This window comes from Etheostoma spectabile, chromosome 11, assembly GCF_008692095.1.
Source record: "Etheostoma spectabile isolate EspeVRDwgs_2016 chromosome 11, UIUC_Espe_1.0, whole genome shotgun sequence".
Taxonomy (NCBI): Eukaryota; Metazoa; Chordata; class Actinopteri; order Perciformes; family Percidae; genus Etheostoma; species Etheostoma spectabile.
Window position 1 is genome coordinate 9,955,716 of NC_045743.1, and position 22,855 is coordinate 9,978,570.

At 39.6% G+C, this 22,855-nt stretch overlaps 1 protein-coding gene across 7 annotated transcripts in view; it reads right to left on the minus strand.

The window, feature by feature from the left end:
• LOC116698066 (protein TANC1) overlaps positions 1-22,855 on the minus strand; it is a 119,016-nt gene that overhangs the window by 43,129 nt on the left and 53,032 nt on the right. For all 7 annotated transcript variants that reach the window (XM_032529824.1, XM_032529822.1, XM_032529823.1 and 4 more), the window contains 3 exons: positions 10,826-10,959; positions 7,879-8,068; positions 4,924-5,241 (listed from right to left, as the gene is read on the minus strand). In XM_032529824.1, the coding sequence (XP_032385715.1) occupies positions 4,924-5,241; positions 7,879-8,068; positions 10,826-10,959 (642 nt within the window). The remainder of the gene's footprint in view (positions 1-4,923; positions 5,242-7,878; positions 8,069-10,825; positions 10,960-22,855) is intronic.

Sequence of the window (22,855 nt, forward strand, 5' to 3'; positions counted from 1 at the left end):
ATAGTCCATGACTTAGGTCAAGACACAGTCTAATGAAGAATCTTGGATCCATTATTACAGAACATGAGCCAGAACATGAGCCAGAAAAGTAAAGGACTTTGGTGTAGAAACAAATGAGTGTGTACTGTATCTCAACATGGCTCCAACCACCTAGCTCTGTCAAATAGCAAAACACCACAAATGCACTGTAGCACCATTCCTGACCCACAGTGACCCTAACTCAATCTCTGAGTCTGAGCAACCCGACCACAAGCAGCTCAAGCTAAGATTTAAAAACTATGGAATTCCAGTGGCCATAACTCATTTTTAAAAAGCTTAACACAAATGACATAACAAATAGAATTCTTATTACCTAAGTATAATGTAGAGTAAGAGTGGCAAAGAGTGTGAGACACATAAAGTAAAATATTGTCAACCATAAAGATGGACAGGACCTCTGTTTAAACATACTCACTTCTCTATTACAGTTACAGTTATTCTGTTGCAAATGTTTCACTCTGAATTGAATTATTGCACATTTATTTGATTATACAATTTTGACTAGTAGTTATTGAATTGAAAAATATATAACTGCACCATATTGAAAATAAACAAGAATTGGCCTTGAAACAGATATTAATATATTGTATTGTATATATTATATATTGTGTATCAAATTAAATCAGTGTCAAGAATGTTTATAGAGTGCAGTCACAGCAGACTTATAATACTGGACTGTAGAAAGAGGACTGCATTATCAAGGGAGGTTAAATGCTTAGAGATTGTTTTCTGCAAGAAGACTTTTATTCCCCCTCCCATATAGGTTTCCTAAAAACACAAAGAAGCCCAGGGAAAATAGGCAACCACATTTCTTGGACCAATCAATGTATCCCACATAGCCCTTACATGTTTTATCAGTTTTAAAACAGGGCACATTTTGACATTAAATGGATGATACATATCTGTTTGGCCATTGACAGCTTTGTGATGCTGCCTAACAAGAACAGTGGCCAAGATAGTTCCTTAGAATACCAACTAATGATGCAATTACAAACTGCTCCTAAAGAGGCATTTGAATTCAGCTCTGTCTGTGGTGACAGGTGGTGCAAGACAACATTTGTGCAACTTGCCACAGCACATGCAGGCTCCTCACAGTGATGCTTGAGTTCCCACAGCAGCCCAGGGACAAGCTAGCCACAGTTTGAGTGTGTGTGTGTGTGTGGTGTGTGTGTGTGTGTGTGTGTGTGTGTGTGTGTGTGTGTGTGTGTGTGTGTGTGTGTGTGTGTGTGTGTGTGTGTGTGTGTGTGTGTTTGTGTGTGTGCGTGTTCACCAAGGCAGTGCAAATGACACTACTCGGCAATACACAGACATTCCTTCTACATGCATAGTTAACATTCTAGAGGCACAGCTATACCGTTGACTGGCATGAGACAGATGGACAAAATCCATTTTGCCTCGAAGAAAATTTGGTCTTTGTGCTGCAACTCTCAGCAACTGCATGTGTTTCTGTCTGTTGTAGTTGTCTGAATATTCCAATGCGTAGTCAATCAATACAAGAACTGCACAGTGTTTAATGTTTTGCTGTATTCTGGGCGCCTCCTGGCCGTGGGTTGCCAGATGATGTAACAGCAAAGCAGGAAGGTTTCATTATTGTCTGTCTTCTGTAGAAAATAGCTCTCTATAAAAACTGTTGACCACAAGGTGTGGTAAATATTATATGCAGTATATATCCATCCATCCTTTCCACATAACAGGGTCAAGGCATCAACACAGCAAAAAAAGGTTCTTAGCCAACACACTACAGCTATTCATTGGGGTCCTGATGTGTTCCCAGACCAAGTATGTATATGTAATCCCTCTAGCATGTCCACTTCAGGATCTTCACATAGTTAAAAATATTGTGGACTCCTTCAGAGATGGCTGAACAACATTAACTGGATCTTTTTAACTTCAAGGAACAGCTACTAATGGCGCTTACCCACTGCTAGTACCAGCTCTACTCAGCCGCGGTGCTGCATGAAAATGCCGTGACCTAACGCAACACACACACAGAACGTTGAAGGTGTGTTATTTTTTATCTTCGGCATGTGGCTGTTGCCACAGCCAGAAGACAGATTTAGTTTCAAAAGAAGCTGGTAGCAGCGGGAAAACAATGCAGGCTAAACTACTTAAAAATGGCGGGTTTGTTCAGGACTCCCCGTCTGCCGCTAGCAATGATGACGAACTGATTAGTGACGATTCTCTCTGGCCAATCAGTAGTCTGCAGGTTTTTACGTCACCTTTTGGTATTGCCTCAGCTTGCTTGGAACCTCAGAGTTGATACTAAAAAAAAAGTACCTGTTAGCAGGTACCAGGGATCACTGATCACTGCCCAACTCCACGCAAATCCCTATGGAACTTATTCTCCATCTTTACTCTCACTTGTCAACAAGTCCCTGAGATACTTGACCTCATTTGGAGCAGAAGGTGCTGCAAAACCAAAGGGGGCAATCCGCGGTTTTCAGGCAGAGTGCTTTGGTCTCAGACATCAAGGACTCTCATCCCAAGAGCATGGAATAAAAGTTTACTGAATGAAAATCTGAGAGTATGAAATAAAATAAAAAATACAGTTTTCAACACCCAGCTTCTTCTATGGAGTGGAGGGGATTATTTATCTACTGTGAAAAACATCTATCTGATGTTTTGCATGCTCCTTTTCCTAACATAAATGTCTATCAAAGAGGTAAAGTATAGATAGTCACAGCAGACGTGTTTTTATCCAATGTGCTGGCCTACAGGACCAGAGAATGGAGGAAAAAAAAATAGTCACAGAGGTTATAGTACAAGAACTGAATGGACCATTTTCTTTGATTTGTACAATGGTCTCTCATCCAATTAGCTCCTTCTTGCTTCAGTCTTTGCTTATTCATTTAATACAATTTCTATGAGCACCAACTGAAAAGAAGCACACCGTGACAACAACATAGATTGGTCTGGGCCATAAATTTAGCCGTCTCACTTGTCCTTGGGGTCCGCTCTCATGGCTTTGCCACACAGCGTAAAATCTGAGGTGTGAATTCTGCAGGACCCTAGACGTCAACACTGCATAACTATGACATCAGCCAATAAACTCTTAGAGTCCAAAGGGAGACGAGCACACTGCCTCTCACATGCAAACAAACACACAACAGTCAAATACTTCCTGTTCTGTTAGCTTTATAAGCCAGTGTGTGTCTGTGCCATTCAGGGTAATGTCAGTGGTAAAATAGTAACGAGATGTAAAAGTGTATTGGCTTGTGAAACAATACAATTGCCACTGAACTGCACAACAACATGAACCACTTTACAATGTGGGCACAAATTCAACACTTATGCAAAAGCAGTGTACCTTCACATTACATTTATTTGGAACATGCTTTTGTCCAATATGATTCAAAATAAGTGCCTTCAAACTAAATATGGGCCTGAGCTACAAGTCAAAGAAAAAAAATGCAAGTAAATACCGCTAGTAACTGTATTTCATCAAGGTCAAACCCAAGATAGGCATATTTTGCAGGAGAATTAAAGCATTTGAACTTGAACACACTGGCAGCAAACAAAATATATATCATCTCCTAGCTAAAAACAAATATTCATGTATTGAGTGATATGCTACTCTGTCTGATCTCTGTCTGAATTCTGGTGTTTTTTGCTGCCTCAGTCTTAACAGATTTTGTTCTACTTTGACTACTATCTGTCTTAGCCACTGGTCTGACCTGAGACAACATGTGTTTTATGCGTCCTTACCCAGGTCTTCACAGCCTGCCCTTGCCTTTGTAATTTCATCAATGGAATTGTCTGCTTGTACTACAAGGCAGTGTAACAAAGTTCATCTGCACTACAGACTGCTACTCTCACTTGCGTACAGTCTTCATCTACCCAAGAACAGTGTTTTTTTCATCCAATGTACTATTTACACACTACTCACGCTCCATTCTGCAACTGAAATAACAAGCAAACATTTAACTCATGCCCTTTATGTTTATATTGCTGTAATTTCTAGTGTCTAGTCAGCCTAAAAGCAAGCATGTGCAGCATATTCCCCTGGGTATGGAGTATGATGAACAGCATGTGATTGTAAGTAGATCTGCAGATGACATTTCTGGTGATTTCACAGTAATTAAAATCCAACAATTGTCCTTAGTGAATCCTTAGGGTATAAAACAGCTGAAAATGATAGTTCTCAAACACTAGCTCAACCATTTATTTTGGTCTTTGCATAAAGTTCTCAACTCACTGGACTTTAGTTTTTAAGGAAGACGTAAAAGTTATGGCTGCGTAAGTTTCTACAACAGGGCCAAGGTCAAAAGCAGCAACAGCAAAAACAGAGGGAGGCAGTGTGGTGGAGACCATGAAAAGGGGGGAAAGATAGAGGGGAAAAAGGGGCTGCAGGGGGATATCAACAACTGTGACAGCTGTGTGGATATGGCGAGCTAAGCCATAACATGGAGGTTCCAGGGCAGGAATGCAGAACAGTGGTTTGTACTTAGGTCTGACATGGCAGGACAAAGGCACAACATACAGCAGCTGCCTAATTCTAAACTTCTGGCATGATAATCCTTGTCAAAAAAATGCAACCTGGATTCAGAAAAACTCATTGTCTCAATCCCTATAAATCTACACAAAGATTTATGCCTGTGTTTGTCACTAGCTTGGACTAGAAATGACATCACACTTCTCAGCCTCAATCACAAGTCATAATGACTGGCAATGCAATGCACTGAGACACCCCATTACAGAGTCACAATTTTTACATGTTGTCAGCATAACAAAGGTTACTAGGCCACAAGAAGAAAACTTAAGTAAAATGTTTCATGTAATGCTAAATGAACACCCACAGTCACTGCAGAAATGTATACAGATTCATTCCTTCCCCTCCTCTGCACAGGAGACATCCAGATGTCGAGAGCTAAAACAAAAACTTACCTGCTACAGAGTTTGGCCTTGGCATCATGAGGGAAGAAGATGTCTGTGATGGGTATGGAATGGGTCCCTCAGGTGAGTGACTTGGAAGTTGCGGTGTCCCCGCTGATGTGTTGGACTGCTGCTGGTCTGTCCTGGATGGTGTGTCGGCTGGCGTTGCTGTGGCACTGTTGGAATCTTCCTCGGCCACAGGAGAGCAGGTGTCAGCCCGCACACTCTGTGCCAGGCCATGGCGCCCGCTGCCTCTCAGGCTGCCATCCTTACTCCACTCCAGGCTGGAGCCACTGCGGTCATCATTCTCCGAAGAACTAGTGATGGTAGCTGGGGGGAGATAAGAACAAAGAGGGAATTAGAGCAAGTGAGGGAGGTAAGAAGCTTTTTCGGTGTCATGAACATTTATCTGTCTTCATCTCTAATGAGATACTGAGCTGTAATAGAACTTTTAACTTTGAATAACTCCCTGCTTTTCCCGTATTGGCAAAACTGTTCACCACCAAGAACGAAACAGGAGCATTAAAGATGGTCTGCTTGCACTAATGAAAAACAGAAAGACATGATAGCATGGACATGTAGAATTAATTTCCTGAGCCCAGTCTTTTGTTCTTTTCCCAGGTCATCAGTTGAAGGATCCTACATAACACAACATATCATATATATATATATATATATATATATAATATATATATATAACATAACTGGATGCTGTACTATGACACAAGATTCACACTCACAAAATATAAAAAATGTAAGAGTGGAGTGAAGAACTAGTTTTGAAAATCGCCTTCAATATTTTTAACTTTGGACAGGTGTTTTGCAAACATGACAAAAAATCCTTTAATCCTCCCTCAGGCCAACCCAGCCATCTAATATGATCCTGAAAGATGAGTGGAGGGCCAAAGCTACACAGACTGCAGCTGTATACAGAAACATCAGTAAAATCAGAGGACAGGAACTGACTGGCCACCTGGCTGCGTTTGCATCACACTCCCTTAATCTGAATATCATAATACCGCAGCACGTTGCATCCTCACTAATATTACTATAACACATCCTTGACCTTGTGACTACTGTGCCGTTTACCTGTATAGATATGAAGTCATTAATTATTCTTTATTTATTCAAACGTACGGTAAACATGTTATTTTACTATACGAAGAGCTGGTTGTGGTCATTGGTAAAGGGCTGTTATGGGTCCTTCCACAGGCACCTAACACAGAAACTCCTCTCAAAGCTATTTTGTAAATGTTAAGACATTGCAAAATCTCCCCAATTCCACCGAAGAACTTTAAACGCAGTACAAAGCCAAATTAATGTGCTTTTGAAATCAGAGTCAAACTTCAAAGAACATGGAACATTAATCACCGGCTGGAATCTGACTTGTGGACACAGCATAGCTTTGTTCTCTTCCATGCCTGCGCATTCTTATCAAGGCTTGTGGGTGAGATGTTGCAGACCAACAACACATTGTGTCATCTCTCACAAAGTAAATTTTGATTTGACACAAATAATGTATCTTTACAATGAGATCACATATGAGACCACAACACTGCTGTCACAACCCTGTCTGTCTTATCCTGGGGGGCAGCACGTTGATGCTCCATGCCAAAAGATACTATGTCACAGCTTCCATAAATTATTTAGCAGCTAGCTATGATAATGCTAAAAAATTTGTGATATCCTAGTTAGTTCATTCAACGATATTGAGTTTTATCCCCAAAATCTACCAGTACCTTCAGAAATTATATAAATTCAACCAAGGATAACTGCAGGAAGATATTGCAGAATTTGATATTGAATTCCCACTACAAATATTTAAAAGCCATTTTTTAGAATGAATTTCTAACATATGTAAAGCTACTGGAAGGTTTGTGAGTAGAAACAGCAGACAGATTAATATATCAATAGACTACGTTGTATTCCTGTCAGCTTGTGTAAATCCCCAGATGTCTTACAGGGTTATTACTAGACATCTCTCTCATACTAGAACAGCTTTATACAAACTTGATAACTGATACATGGTAGAGGTTGAATAGAATCTGACAGACTGACATAAATGCTATTCAGTGCCACAAAAACATCCACTGGGGTTAAAAGACTTTTTCTATATCACAAAGTGCCCATGAGATAACATTGTCAGATTCCAAATTAAAGATAAAAAAACAAACACAGCCACTGATGTAGGCACTGGTAAGCTGCAATTTTTTTGTCATTACTCTGAGGTGGGCTAGTTACGCTCCTAACTTAGCTATTGATTCACTGTGCCTGGTTTCCCACTGAATCTGGGGCTGACTTGGCTCATCACTGACATTCCTAGCATTGTAACTGATTATTTTGGCAAAGGCACCACAGGTGGTTTTATACAGCAGTGAATTCAGTTTAAAGCTGGTCATTTAACAAACATTCTATTATGCTTTATGTTATGTGGGAACCAATATGAATGACAATAAAGAAAAAGGAATTGCCTTGAATACAAATACAACAGTAAACATTTCCACCATTGGCCTGCATGTGGCTAGCTCTAAGCTGCTATCTTAAATGTGCCCTGTGGAGTTTTCTTGTCAACAAAGTTATGTTTGCATTCAGTGTCACTCCCAAATGCAGGTGTTGAATGCATTGCTTCCTTATAAAACATTTGCAAAGCTGTTTTTTTAAAAGATATTTTAAATCCTATATTGTTTCATCCATGTATGCTAGTTTTGGCCCATTGTTGCAGAACTCAAATCTGCACATTATTTCAGCCAAAAGCATAAAACCTGCAGCAAGAATGTTTATTGGGTCCACCACTAAACAAACAAAATGAGGACTTGCTTGTAAAAACATTGCTTTAGAAATGTTCACAGGAAAATTCCACAAGTTACCTTTAAGTTAGGACACAGATACTACTAGATGAGTTTTTCCTGCACCATACAAGTTACTATTTGGGTAGTGGGTACCATGAAAGAGTTGGTTATTTCTAACCTATGATCCCACTGTCTTTGCTCTCGAGCGTGGAGCTGGGGCTTGTGATGGTCCTGCAGGGGCTGGAGCAGCTGAGAGGGGGGTGGCTAGTCGTGCTGTTGAGCGTGGAACATGGGCTGTCAGTGCTAGGAGATGCCGTGCTGCTGGTCAGTGTAGAGCAGGGGCTGATACCCTGGCTAGTCACAGAGCACTGGGGAGAAAAAAGATAGAGGAAAAAGATTAAGGTACACCAAAAATGTGCTCTAATAATCAAGTATGTCAATGAAGTATGAAGTCAACCCAATATAAAATGTTAGCTGGCAACATTAGATTAGATTAGATTCAACTTTATTGTCATTACACAGGTACAAGTACAAGGCAACGAAATGCAGTTTGGGTCTAACCAGAAGTGCAATAGCAGTAAGTGCAGGATATACAATGGTTCCATAAGTGCAGGACATGGATATGTACTGAATAAATATAAAAATGAATACTATTATAAGCAGAATTTTACAGATGGGTTTGTTCTATGAATTTAAAATATAGATAAGTATTGTGAGCAAGATTTACAGCTGGATATGTACTGAATATAATATACAGGTGGATATTACTATAAGTAGAAATTTTACAGATATGTGCAAATAACATAATATATTAATGGTTTACAGAGTTTACAGGTGAGTATGTACTATGAATATATATACAGGTGGCTATTATTATAGACAGAATTTGTACAGATAGATATAATAAGTTAGGCTAAAATGAGCAGTATAACAATGATTTAAAGGTAGTACAAATAAAGTTTGGTCAGAAGCTATCCGAATTAAAGTGCAGTGGGAAGTACTTGCATGTTTACATTCTTTCAGCATTAGTAGCAATAAATAGAACAAAAACTATTTTTTTTAACCTTATTTGGAAGGAGAATTGAGAAATAACGATTTGATCCAAGACTATTGCCTATTTACCTGGATCATGTGAGAGCAACGCAAACAACTCCCTCACAAGTATACAAGCCTTTTACGTGTGAGCTTGACAAACAAGCCGAAGGGCATACATGCTGTAAATAGAGCAAGGCTTTCAAATTACACACTTATATGTCTGGAGGAACCAAAATAAGCCTGATGAGAATTTCAGGAAGAGAATTTCACGAGTCTCTACTTTGTTGTAACACAATAGATACCTTTCTCATGCAAGTCACCAAGCCTGTCTGACAACCACACAGCCGCTAAATCTTTGTTTAAGCTAACTGACAACCGTAGAAATCAAAATTTAAGCTGGTTTGTCCTGCTTCCCCGTCTTCCGTGAACTGTATTCTGATTGCACACAATATAATGTGGCTCACTCAGGAAGGTCATCCTTGTCACACTGTAAGAAGAGCCAAATCCTTCAAACAGTTCCACATACACCACTCCAAGGTATGGAGTGGTGTATGTGAATAGAATACTAGATACTAATACTATGGAATACTCCAATTAAAAACCACTGTTACAAAGCCAAGTGAAATCAAATCAACCGTCATCCTTAATACTCTAACTTCGTTGCAGATATTTTGTTGCATGGAGGGACTTTCAACCACAGTTAGCGTCTCAAGCACCACTTCACTACATGACTGTGCATTGCCTGAAACACACGCCACCAATTAAAAGCTCAGCAAACATCACAAACCATTTCTAACATTATACCTGAACTCAATCCCAACCTGTTTAAAAGCCCTTTTCACATTTGGAAAATTGTAATTGCACTACAATTTTTAATCATTCCTTCTTAAGACATTACTGCAGTATTTCTGATGCACAAAAATCTATTATTCAACCCAACTGAACACAAATAGTAAGACTCACCAATGCTTAGCCAATTTGAGAAAGAATTGAGACGCCTTGTTCTAATGATGTACTGATGTACTGACTGTTGCTGTTTAAAATGTCTATAGACTTCTGCAGTGGCATGCTTAATGAATATAACCAGCAAAAAAGGAGGGATGCTACATGGCCTAAAGCACCATTAATAACATGTGGAATGCTAATATTAACTACATCACATTTCCTATTTATAATTCCCACCTGTTTTTGCGACAGCATGCCAGTTGTTTTTGCCTGGCAATTTCCACCCTAAGGCTACACCCAGAGCTTATACCACCTAACAAATCACAGTGAGAGCCAAACAGCTTCCTGACATTTAATAATTTAGAATTTGGCAGAACATGCTGAGTTAAAAGACATGTTGCAAAACATCAGTATGGAAGAAAAGAGAATTGCTCGCAGATGACAATAATGTGCTCCTCCCTAACGAAGCACTGAATACACAAAACAAACCACAAACAAACATAAAGTGAAAACCTTAACACTACCCATATCTCAACTAATGAACACGATTCATGAAATTCTTTGTAAGTGTCTTTCACATTTCTATAATTTCCGATTCAGTGTCAAAACGTGTTCAAGATACAAGGGAGGCGTAGCGTGCTGGGCTTTGCTCTTCACACAGCCCTAGCTTAATGAGTAGAACCAAACAAACTGAGGCTCAAGCCTAACATAACTCTATTTCTGGTCTGGGACTCCGACACTTGTGTTACATTCTCAAGAGCCCCTGAAATAGCACTTAAGTTACTGGAAGACTCATACACTACACTAAAAAGAGAATAAAACCACATGCAGTCAATTTTAGAAAATCTTTATCATCTCAAACAAAAACAGTTTGACAGTTACCGTTGTTTGTTGTACCAAAAAAATAATTCCCAAAGGTGCCTCCTAAATCACCATCCAAATATAATACCCAGGGGAAAGAAATGAGTCAAGCTGCAACAAAAAAATCCATTCTTCTGTTAGACTGTAACAACTCCCTCCTCTTCTGATCCCTTCTCTCTCCTCTATCTCTCTATCTGTGTGCTGCTGCTGCAGCAGCAGCAGCAGTGGCAGTAGCTGCTGTTGGAAGAGGGAGGGAGTTGGAGGGGAGGGAGAAAATAAAATACCTTCTTTTCATTCTTGTCGTCCATAGGTATGCGTGCCGTACCCGGGATCCCTTCTCCTAGTAAAAAGCCCAGCCTTGTCATCAGTTCCTGAGTGGCAGGGGAGGAGGAGCTTGGTTGCTTATCTGCTTGCGGCTCTAGAGAAGAGGAGGAGGGAGAGAGAGGGAGAGTGAGAGGGAGAGGGAGAGAAATGCTTAACATTAATGGGCAGATTCCCTCTCTCTACTGGATGGCCCACACAGGGCCACTCTGCCTGCCCTGCCCTCCTTGACTGTGCTCTGAAATGCTATGGTGCACTCTCCAGCTGCTGCTGATGTGGTGCAGACACGGATAGAGGGAGGAAAGAAGAGCAAGGTAGTGAGAGAAAGAGATAGGCAGTGTGGTGGGGGCTATGGTTAGTGTGTTTGTGTTAAAAAAAAGAGTCTGAATACATGTGAATGTCTAGCATTGTTAACAAAGCAGACTGTGTGTGTGTGTGTGTGTGTGTGTGTGTGTGTGTGTGTGTGTGTGTGTGTGTGTGTGTGTGTGTGTGTGTGTGTGTGTGTGTGTGTGTGTGTGTGTGTGTGTGTGTGTGTGCAATGCCTCAGGTGCCAATTCCAGGGCTTTCTGGTTGTTTACAGCTCTCACTCATAGAACCTCAGAATATCAATGAATGAACATGGACTTTCTACACTATAACTTAAACCTTCTGCAGTCTTTTTTCTCAAGGCTTAATACTTGTTTAAAGAGCAATTTTAAGGTTGGGCTGCCATCAAGAAGGCAAAGATCACTTGCAATCTATTTTCTGTTCATACAGATTGCATTTTGGCTTTAAAAAACTCCCAAACACTATTGACAATTAAGACAGTCTGTGCAACATGTACCTTTTTTTTTTTTTTTAAATCATCTATACGTGTTACTCAATTGTTGGTGTGGCAAAATAATTAAGAAAGAGTCACAACATTCCCTGAGAGTGAACAGATAGTGTGACTGACAGATAGAGGGAGAGAGAGAGAGAGAGAAAGAAAGAGAGGATTAGAGAGGGGCAGATGTCCAAGATACAAAAGCTTATTATACAGCTCTCTGTCAGCACCTTTCCCTCCTCTCTCCTTTATTTTCTCCGTTACCCTCTTTCTTCCACAGTTATTAATAATGTTGGCCAATGGCACAATGTACTGCCAAGCCCCAATGAAGTAAAAAGCAAGCCAGCACGCGCGCACACACACACACACACACAGTTGCACTCTCCGTCTCAAAGAAAAGCACTTGCCTTTAATTTAGTGAAAATGAAATATGGCATAGGCCTGAAAGGAAACATAGCAATAATCAAAAAGGCCTAAAGGTTTCACACTGAATAAATTAAAGCTTTTGTCTATGTAGTACTGAAAGCTAACACATGGCTGCTGTGCTTGCATCAGCTTTTCTCCATTGCAAATACTGTGCAGTAAAAAAAGACCATACATTAAAAATCAGTTCTCTATAGGGAATGTCACCCTGCTCATGTAAATGCTTGAGAGGAGCCTTTTAAGACCACTGGTGTAAAGACAATGCTTTGGCCTGAATGTGACAACAACGATTTTATAGATTCAAGGACACTGGACTATAGCATACATCTTGTTAACCCTTGTATTGTCTTCACTTGCGGGACCCTCTCGTATCCCTCGGGTCAAATTGACCCGTGACTTATTTGGGGTTTTAAAAACAATTCTGAAATACTATTTTACTTCATAATCTACTATATTGTCTTTATCTCAATTTCAAACAATTGAGATAAATATGTTTAGGGAAGGCAATTAGTCTCTACTAACAAAATTAAAAATGAAAGTGTGATTTGTTATTTTGTCAAAAGGTTATAATTAGGGCTGTCAAAATTAGCGCGATAATAACGAGTTAACGCAATCATATATTAATCCGATTAAGAAAAAATGTCGCAATATGTCAGCATATGGCTGACGTATCAGTCACAGTGTCTCTACAAAACAGGGCATTTGACGGTGCACTTGCTAAATGTCGCAACTTCTTGATTACAAATGCAGTAAGTGACAGCCAGTCAATAAAACACCCTTGAGATCAATTGGTCTAGTTTTTACTTATTAAGTCCATTTGGTATGAATGACAATGTGTCATTACATTTGATAATCTCATTTAACTTCAATTGGAGTGGATTTGAAATAGAATTTTAAAAATGCGATTAATCGTGAGTTAACTCACCATTACTATGCGATTAATCAACTAAAAAATCTTAATCGTTTGACAGCCCTAGTTATAATTTAAGTTAAAAATCCACTATGTGATTATTCTTATCTTGGAAAAACACATAAGTGGTCATATCCAGAATAATGTTCTGAATTGAGTCAGGAATACATGTTTATCACAGAAAATAAGGTAAGGCCATTCATTTTCAGGTGGAAAATTTTTGTACCATTTTTGTCATTTCTCACCCATCATAACGCACACATCTTCATAAGTAGGAGCAAGAACAAGTAGCAATCTTTAAAAATTTTCTTTTTTGCTGGCCTTGCAAAAGCCATTGATGTGGTTCTTTGGCATTGCCTTTGACATATTTTGGGGATTTTCTGTCATTAAGGTTTAAGAACTGACAAGCTACTCTGATCTAAATCACTTTTATGTACTATAACATCATAAGGTGAGTAGTATAACTGAGAGTTTCATTACTAATTTTAAGATAAAGTTCTTAAATTCAATGGTGGATAGATGTCAAACTATGTTGAGCACCCCTTGTGGGTCAATAGTAATTGGAAGTACACAACACGTTGCATGCTTCATCAATTTTTAGTAGACGGGGGTAGATAATGGGCAGTGGTCCCAGGTTTTTAAAAGGGGCACCTTGCACATCACACCTTTATGAATACTGTAGATTAGCAGACAGTGACAGATTGTGTTTCATTGTGAAAGTCTGTCACAGGTGTGGCATGGCCTTAAAGCTCAAACATTGAGGGAAAATATAAATGTAGAGTAGTATAGAAAAAGAATAGAAAATATAGTTGAAACCTTTAGGTCATAGAGATTAGTGCAAGAAAGCTGTATTTGTATCTGCTCTGGCTATAATGTAATATCATGTAGAATTGCTTTTTCACAGTTGTGTAGATCATTGGTTCTTCAAAACCATCTAATCAGTAGCCCAGGAACTGTGCTGGGGCTGTGATAGACCTCTAGGCATCTCACATAAATACACAACAACAGACAGGAAAGCTGACAAATGTGACGCACATGCCACTAACAAGCCAAAACTGAGGCTCATGGGCCATATCAATAATACCTTCAGCCAGTGGTCTCTTTGTAAATCAATACACTGTACCAAAAACTCAAATTAGATGCACTGCAACTGCACCCATAGCTAGACACAAAACCTTTCCTTCCATGTTTCCTAGGTGGCGTTGTTTCTGCTACAGAAATTCACCAACAAACGGAGAAGAAGAGGCAGAGCATTTACATTATTCTTGCATGCTGTATACAAACAGACTTATTCTTAGAAACCCTAATAGGCTCAATATCTTCTTGAGCAGGAAGACAAGCACGTAGTCTCTCATTACTGTTATAAGACTTTGTCACGGGGTAAGAGGTCGAAGGCTAAAGGTCAAGGTGTGGTGATGACATCATCGAAATGTAAGTATGTGGTTTCGTCGTCCAAACAAAGTCGCAAGGGCGTCGTTTTTTAATTTTTCCCCCTGGGACCAGGTTTTTAAAAAGTTCATATTCAGGCAGTGCAATTACAAGATTTGCTTTGACGATCAGCCAAAATGATGGAAAACATGTGCGTTTGCACCAAAAAGCGTTTCTGTGTGGATGGCTCCTTAGTCTCATCTGTTGGACAGTCTTATATGTTGATAGTTAAATGTCTTACTCCAGGGGGCCTTAGCTGTGCTACTGAAGAAGGGAGACATGCTGCTCTTTCGCTTTCCCGCCAGATTTCCCCAAACTGGTTATTGATCAGATTGGCTACCTTTCAGCCGCAGGCTCAATTCTCTAACCTTTGGGCCACCACTTATGCTACTTTGATCTGATTGCATCTAAATATCTGAGTAGCCATTGCCTTCAATGTGACACTGCAGATTTAAATGTCATCACTGCAGCTAATGTAAATGTTATTTGTCTAGTCTGACCAATGTCACTGATGACAACATATTGTTTGTGCTGGACCGTCTGATCACCAGTTAGCTTCACAAGTCATTATCTTTCCCAAGGATTTTCTATAAAACATAAACCGTATTTGAGCTTTTTATGTCACAAATAGCTATGCAGCAGAGATGGGAAGTAACAAAGTACAAACACTTTGTTATTGTACTCAAGTTTACTATTTTACTTTACTATTTATTTTTTTGGCAACTTTTTACTTTTACTCCTTACATTTTAACACAAATATTGGTACTTTCTACTCCTTACATTTTACAAAATTGGCTCGTTACTTTAGTTTTGTACAAAAGGTCATCTATCAGCTGTGATCGTGAGTCCATGTCGGAGAGTACCGCGGACACGCGCCTCACACCGCAAGCGAGCGCGCACAACACACAGAGAAAAAAGTGAGAGAAAAGAAAAAGACTAGCTCTCCGGAGGATAATCCGTTGAGATTGTGTGCGTCTTTGAGAACTGTAAGTCCTTACACTATTTACTCGTTTTTGTACTGGTCTATAGTTCTTGCAAATTTAAAAGTTAGCTTGTTTGTGTTCTTCACCTGTTAGCTAGGTTGCACCTGGCTGTTGGTTCGATATAATGGCGGTTGTTGAACGTCCTTGTTCATTAAGATAATGTAATTAATAGTGGGTTTAGTGTTGGTATTTACTAGCATATATGATTCCTATGCATTGTGTATGGTAGCCTTTACAATGTTATATATGTAGCAGAGCTACCCCCCCATGTTTATACTGATGCTTGATTGTAATAAAGCATCAACAGAGAGAAGTTGTCTCCATCTGTGTTTTAACAGACACACCTGAGTCGAAGTTGGAAACCAGAATCAGCTTTAAATCCAGTCCTCATATGGTCTTCACTAAATTTAAAATAGTTTCACTAAAGTTAGTTATTATTTTTGCATTATCAATACCAAATTGAATCTAACTGGATGGGAATATACACTGACTTCTCACAAAATCCCACTTGAATTCATATCTTGCTACTTGGTCAGAATCTTACTAACCTTGAGTCCCAGTCTTTGTTGCAATAAATGTGTTTTATTTATGTTTTAGGCCTGTTGGCAGACAGACATTTAAACTGTAGGCAATGGCATATAAAGAATAAAGAGCCTTTTTTCCATGTCCACTGTAGTTTCTCAGCGTGCTCATAACATCTGTCTGGTCCAGGTAGCTTTGTCATTCACAAGGCTACTTTTATTTTTATACTTTAAGTAAATTTCCAAGCCTGTACTTTGTTAATTTTACTTGAGTAAAGAAGTTAAATCCGTATTTCTACTTTTACCAGAGTATTTTTTCTAATACAATTATCTGTATTTCTACTTGAGTACAGGAAGGGAGTACTTTTGCTATCTCTGCTATGCAGTGCATTGTGTAGCATTACTGTGTGTCTCTTCCAATAAATTGATAAAAAGAATGTCAACCACAACACCACAATATAATAAGATGACATGTTTTAAACTGTTGGCATGGTACATTTAAGGAAACTGAGCTCACATAATGGTGTAGATCATTAATCACACAACCACCCTCCTATATGCTGTGTAACAACTACAGGTAGCAACGGTCTCCTTGGGTTATTCTCTAGTTCCTCTGTCATAAACCAGTTCTTCAATCTGAGACACATAATGAAAAATAGAAATCCTCCTCAGGTCAAGCACCACATTTGTGTATCTCAAGTTTAATTGATAGCGTCATAATTAAGTGGGCAAAGGACTTTCCAATCCATACCCAATAAGAAAAGAAAAAACAGTAAACATAGTCCAAAGACAGAGGTCAGTGTGGGGTTTATCAGTTTCTCAAGCTGTCACATATTCCTGAAAAGGAAAGCATGAAAGAGGGTTGGTATGGTTCCTTGATTTAAAATGTTATCAGCAGTTGAGCACTTCTGACTGCAAGTTGTCTACCTGTCTCCCAAGATAACCTGGTGGGCTGAGTACAAACCAGACCTGATGGCTTCCCTTAAAGTATTCATAGATTACGTCTACTCTTATTTCATTTTAATGGGTATAGCAGGATAGTCACACACATGTATCCACACAAACGTATACTGTAAACGTACTGTATCTATGTGCATTCTCTTTCTCTCTCTATTTCAGTATTGGGGTATTGCAGGCAGATAACCAACTAATTACAGTAGAGAACATGCCAAAGATTTATGAAAATGTACACAAGTACACAATCTAATGGGTCACAGATTTCAGCTTAATACCGGAAAAGCATGTGTTAGTGGCTATGCAGGTAAAAGGTAGTAGGAGATTTCTTTATATAGGCCTAATTGTAATTGTAATTTTGTCTTATTGGTGATACTGGGGCAGGGCCATCAAAGAAAAGAAGGAAATTAAATGAAGAACAACTAATAGCTAAAAGGGAAAGTCAAAGACGACAGGCAAAATCAAGTCAATCTCGGTCGGGCTTTAAACAGAGACAATTACGGGATTGTTAATGATTCAATGATTCAAAAAACGTCCCTGAATTGGCCCTTGGGTATGTAATATGTCTATTTCGTTTATAAAACAACTTTAAAATTGTGCGATGTGGTTGTCAGTAGCCAACATTAAATTGTATCCCCCTTCCATTAAGCATGGACCTTTTATTCCCTTTAGTCTGTGTTTGTGTTGGCCTACTTCTTTCTTTTCTCTTGTCCTCCTGTACTTGTGTAAAGCATCCTTGGGTTTCATGAAATGTGCTATATAAATGAAAGTCATTATTACACTGGTTGGTACAACAAACTCTTTATACTTTGGCTCGTGACACAGTGACAGTGATACCCAGTTGAGCTCACAATAAATCCAAAGTTGGCTAAGTTACCGTAGCCTGGTCCTACCAGACTCCCGTACATTTCATTTGTACAGAGAGTCTGGCCACTCTCCATTGACAAGTGTTAACTTCCTTGAAGGCGGGTACTCTGTTGAAGTTTAAAATTATTGAATCTGCCCAGAGCCCCTCGGGATCTGCCTTAACCCGTGTATGGTATCCGGGTCAAATTGACCCATTTCAAATTTTTACAAGAAGAAAAATGTACAAGTATATATTTTTCTACCTGAAAATCAATGGCTTTACCTTATTTTCTGTGATAAACATGTATTTCTGACTCAATTCAGAAAATTATTCTAGATATGACCACATATGTTTTTTCCATAGTGGATTTTTAACATGAATTATAACCTTATGACAAAAAAGTAATCACACTTCCATTTTTAATTGTGTGCTAGTAGAGACTGATTGCATTCCCTAAACATATGTTATCTCAATTGTTTGAAATTGAGATAAAGACAATATTTGTTAATAAATTATGAAGTAAAATTTTATTACAGAATTGTTTTTAAAACCCCAAATAAGGGGGGATACGAGAAGGTCCCAAAAGTGAAGACAATGCAAGGGTTAACCAGTCGCTAACATTTGGTTGTGACGTATTTCATGCTCAACAAGAGGGGAGACCAACAAGACTTATATTTAGCATTAGCATCGCTAGCGTTAGCCAACTCCTTCATCACTAACAGAGCGAGCTGGAAAATCAAACTTTGCCCAAACCCCGTGGGGAGGAAGGCCACAACATCATGGACACCAACAAAACTCAGCTAAGATTGTTCTTGCTTCTGGATATTTGGCAGTGTTGCCACAACAGACCGAATGGCTCCGCTCAAATCTTTATCTACCTCCATTACTGAACTACAACTCTACATGGATGTATTAAGAGAACTGGCTCACGGCCTAAACGTCATCGTTCTCAGCCACTCCCGTTTGCTGATTGGACCGCCAAAAATTTGGATGGGGAAAACCCATCACTATACCGTGAACCCAGACGTAGTGAAGAAGGGAAACAAAAATTGAGCTTAAGTAAGTAGGAGGGCGGAGCCAGGCTGAAGTTACTGTAAGCAAAGATACATATGTAACTTATTCCCTTATTGTAAATTAAGGATTTTCTGTCTGAGGAAAACATTTATTGAACGTTATGACCTCCAGGTAACGTTCAATTAAACTAACTCAGTAACCTACAGTGGGCAACACAGCAGTAAAGAAAAGACCTTTACAACAGCAGGTGTGGTAAAAACACTTGTCCAAAGGGAATACTGAAATCAACACAAACTGAAAGTTACATACAGTGGGGCTCAAAAGTTTGGGCACCCCAGGTAAAAAATTTGCATTAATGTGCATAAAGAAGCCAAGAAAAGATGGAAACATCTCCAAAAGGCATCAAATGACAGATTAGACATTCGTATAATATGTCACAAAAAGTTAGATTTTATTTCCATCATTTACACTTTCAAAATAACAGAAAACAAAAGAATGGCGTCTGCAAAAGTTTGGGCACCCTGCAGAGTTAATACCTTGTACTCCCCCCTTTGGCAAGTATCACAGCTTGGAAGCACTTCTTGTAGCCAGCCAAGAGTCTTTCAATTCTTGTTTGAGGTATCTTCACCCATTCTTCCTTCCAAAAGTCTTTCAGTTCTTTGAGATTTCTAGGCTGTCTGTCACGCACTGCTCTTTTAAGGTCTATCCATAGATTTTCAATTATGTTGAGGTCAGGAGATTGTGAAAGCCATGACAAAACCTTCAGTTTACGCCTCTTGATGTAATCCACCGTGGATTTTGATGTGTGTTTAGGATCATTATCCATTTGTAGAAGCCATCCTCTCTTTAACTTCAGCTTTTCACTGATGGCATCAAGTTAGCGTCCAAAATTTGCTGACATTTTAATGAATCCATTTTTCCTTCAACTTGTGAAATGTTCCCTGTGCCACTGGCTGCAATACAACCCCAAAGCATGATTGATCCCCCCCATGCTTAACAGTTGGACAGAGGTTCTTTTCATTAAAATCTGTGCCCTTTCTTCTCCAAACGTACCTTTGGTCATTCCAGCCAAAAGGTTCTATTTTAAACTCTGCAGGGTGCCCAAACTTTTGCAGACGCCATTTTTTTGTTTTCTGTTATTTTGAAAGTGCAAATGATGGAAATAAAATATATCTTTTTGTGACATACGTCTCCCTTAGAGATAAGGTGAGAAGCACAGTCATCCGAGTAGAAGCTCGGAGTAGAGCCGCTGCTCCTTCGCATCTAAAGGAGCCAGTTGAGGTGGTTCGGGCATCTGGTAAGGATGCCTCCTGGGCGCATCCCTAGGGAGGTGTTCCAGGCACGTCCAGCTGGGAGGAGACCTCGGGGAAGACCCAGGACAAGGTGGAGAGATTATATCTCCAACCTGGCCTGGGAATGCCTCGGGATCCCCCAGTCGGAGCTGGTTGATGTGGCTCAGGAGAGGGACGTTTGGGGTCCCCTACTGGAGCTGCTGCCCCCGCGACCCGATACCGGATAAGCGGTCGAAGATGGATGGATGGATATATGAATGTCTAATCTGTCATTTGATGCCTTTTGGAGATTTTTCCATCGTTTCTTGGCTTCTTTATGCATATTAATACAAATTTTGACCTGGGGTGCCCAAACTTTCGAGTCCCACTGTATAGCCACTTCAACTGAAAATTTCCCACTCAGTATAAATTCCCATATAACCATGGTTAAAGAAGGTTTTCATGGTCCAATAATGTATCACAACAACAGTGTGTGGACTGTTAGAAGTAAGCGCTTATGCAGAACTCTGCATAGGGTGAGAGCAACACTGGTTGTTTCTAAACGTGCATGTTACTAAGCACAACTTAGTTCACAACAATCAGTTTAAGACTTTGTAATGAAAAAGACATGGTTTATGATGACACCGTAGCAGTTGGGTAACAGCAATTTTATCAGTAAAAATCCCTCAGTAGAATGACTACAGAATGAAAATTAGATACAGAATCTGATTAGTCCTCTATATCTTCCCTGAAGATATTGAAAAAACAGGGATGTAGCTGGAACCACTTTTTGTTTTTCCATTAACTGTACAACAAGTGGAGACAAAAACAAAACAACATCATTATCTGCTGCCCAAGGAAGTTTATGAGCAGGTGTGAAATAGCAGCAGCATGGTGCAAGGATGGAAGAATGGAAGAATGAAGACGGAAAGAGGAGGAGCAGAAGAAGGATGGAGGAGAAGGGGCACACTATGAACAGACTGGCTCCACAGAGCTGTCTTGGCTCTGTCCCTGCCAAGAAAACAATCCAGCCGGTGCTCATTAGCAGCTGGAGTTTCATTACCACAACAGTGGGGCCTGTTTAATGAACCCTCAATGAGAACATGCATCCTGCTTCCCCATTTGAGTTCAGAGGTACAAGGTGACGTGCCCCCCCTGAAGCACATTGAGCGCTCTTATTGCAAATTCCACTGTTACAAACCACAAATGTCCTTTGCTGCAAGCACAGATGGATCACCGAATGAGACATTACAGCATACTGAGGTGAGACTGTTGATAATATAGTATCTCCAAGTAAAATGAGGTTTGGTGGGTGGGGATGGCAAGGTGATAGTAATCAAAGTTGGACTGACATCTCAGCTTGACTCTGGCTGTTATTACTGTTGTTCTAACAGTAGATACTGATACATTTCATTTACCATTTGACCAACAGAGCTAAAGCTACTTCATGCAGTGCAGTGATTTACCGCTGCGGGGCATAGCAGCTGTGCTATGACGATCCTCAAGAGATGAGATTAATGAAGCTTCATCATTAAATAAAGACAAATACAAACAACATACAAAGTCTCAGCCTCTAGCAGCTGATTGAAGGAAATCAACAATGCACCTGATATGCATTAGATAGGAATAAGACCCACTTTGTAACAACCAAAAAGAAATCACAGCCCATTCAGCTGCTGCCACAGAAAAGTCACTCCTTGCCTAAATACCATTAGAAGTTCTATAAACAGTCACAATGGGTCTTGATTATACAATTGGGTGCAAGTCTTTATAAATGATACAAAACACAGCCAGCTTGTGAAACTGTTTTATGCCTTACTGACTCATTGCATTCATTGTTGTAATTCATTAGTGGAAATCTTCCTTATATCTATCTCAGTTTCTCAACTCAGTATCATACCAAGATAACAAGAATACAGTAATACGACATTATCTTTTTATGAATTGCTGATTCAAAATGAGTGTAAAAAGAAGTCACCAGTAAAAATATGGTTTCCTACATGCAAAAACATCAGATTACTCTGTCTTACTCTTTGATGAGATGTTTAACATATCGTAAATTAAAACCAAGATCAATCTACATTTACCCAATTCACACATAGTCAAATACACTCACCTATAGGATTATCAGGAACACCGTATTAATACTGTGTTTGACCCCCTTTAGCCTTCAGAACTGCCTTAATTCTAAGTGTCATTGATTCAACAAGGTGCTGAAAGCCTTCTTTAGAAATGTTGGCCCATATTGATAGGACAGCATCTTGCAGTTGATGGAGATTTGTGGGATGCACATCCAGGGCACGAAGCTGCCGTTCCACCACATCCCAAAGATGCTTTATTGGGTTGAGATCTGGTGACTGTGGGGGCCATTTTAGTACAGTGAACTCATTGTCATGTTCAAGAAACCAATTTGAAATCATTCGAGCTTTGTGACATGGTGCATTATCCTGCTGGAAGTAGCCATCAGAGGATGGGTACATGGTGGCCATAAAGGGATGGACATGGTCAGAAACAATGCTCAGGTAGGCCGTGGCATTTAAACCATGCCCAATTGGCACTGAGGGGCCTAAAGTGTGCCAAGAAAACATCCCCCACACCATTACACCACCACCACCAGCCTGAACAGTGGTAAGGCATGATGGATCCATGTTCTCATTCGGTTTATGCCAAATTCTGACTCTACCATCTGAATGTCTCAACAGAAATCAAGACTCATCAGACCAGGCAACATTTTTCCAGTCTTCAACTGTCCAATTTTGGTGAGCTATTGCAAATTGTAGCATCTTTTTCCTATTTGTAGTGAAGATGAGTGGTACCCGGTGGGGTCTCCTGCTGTTGTA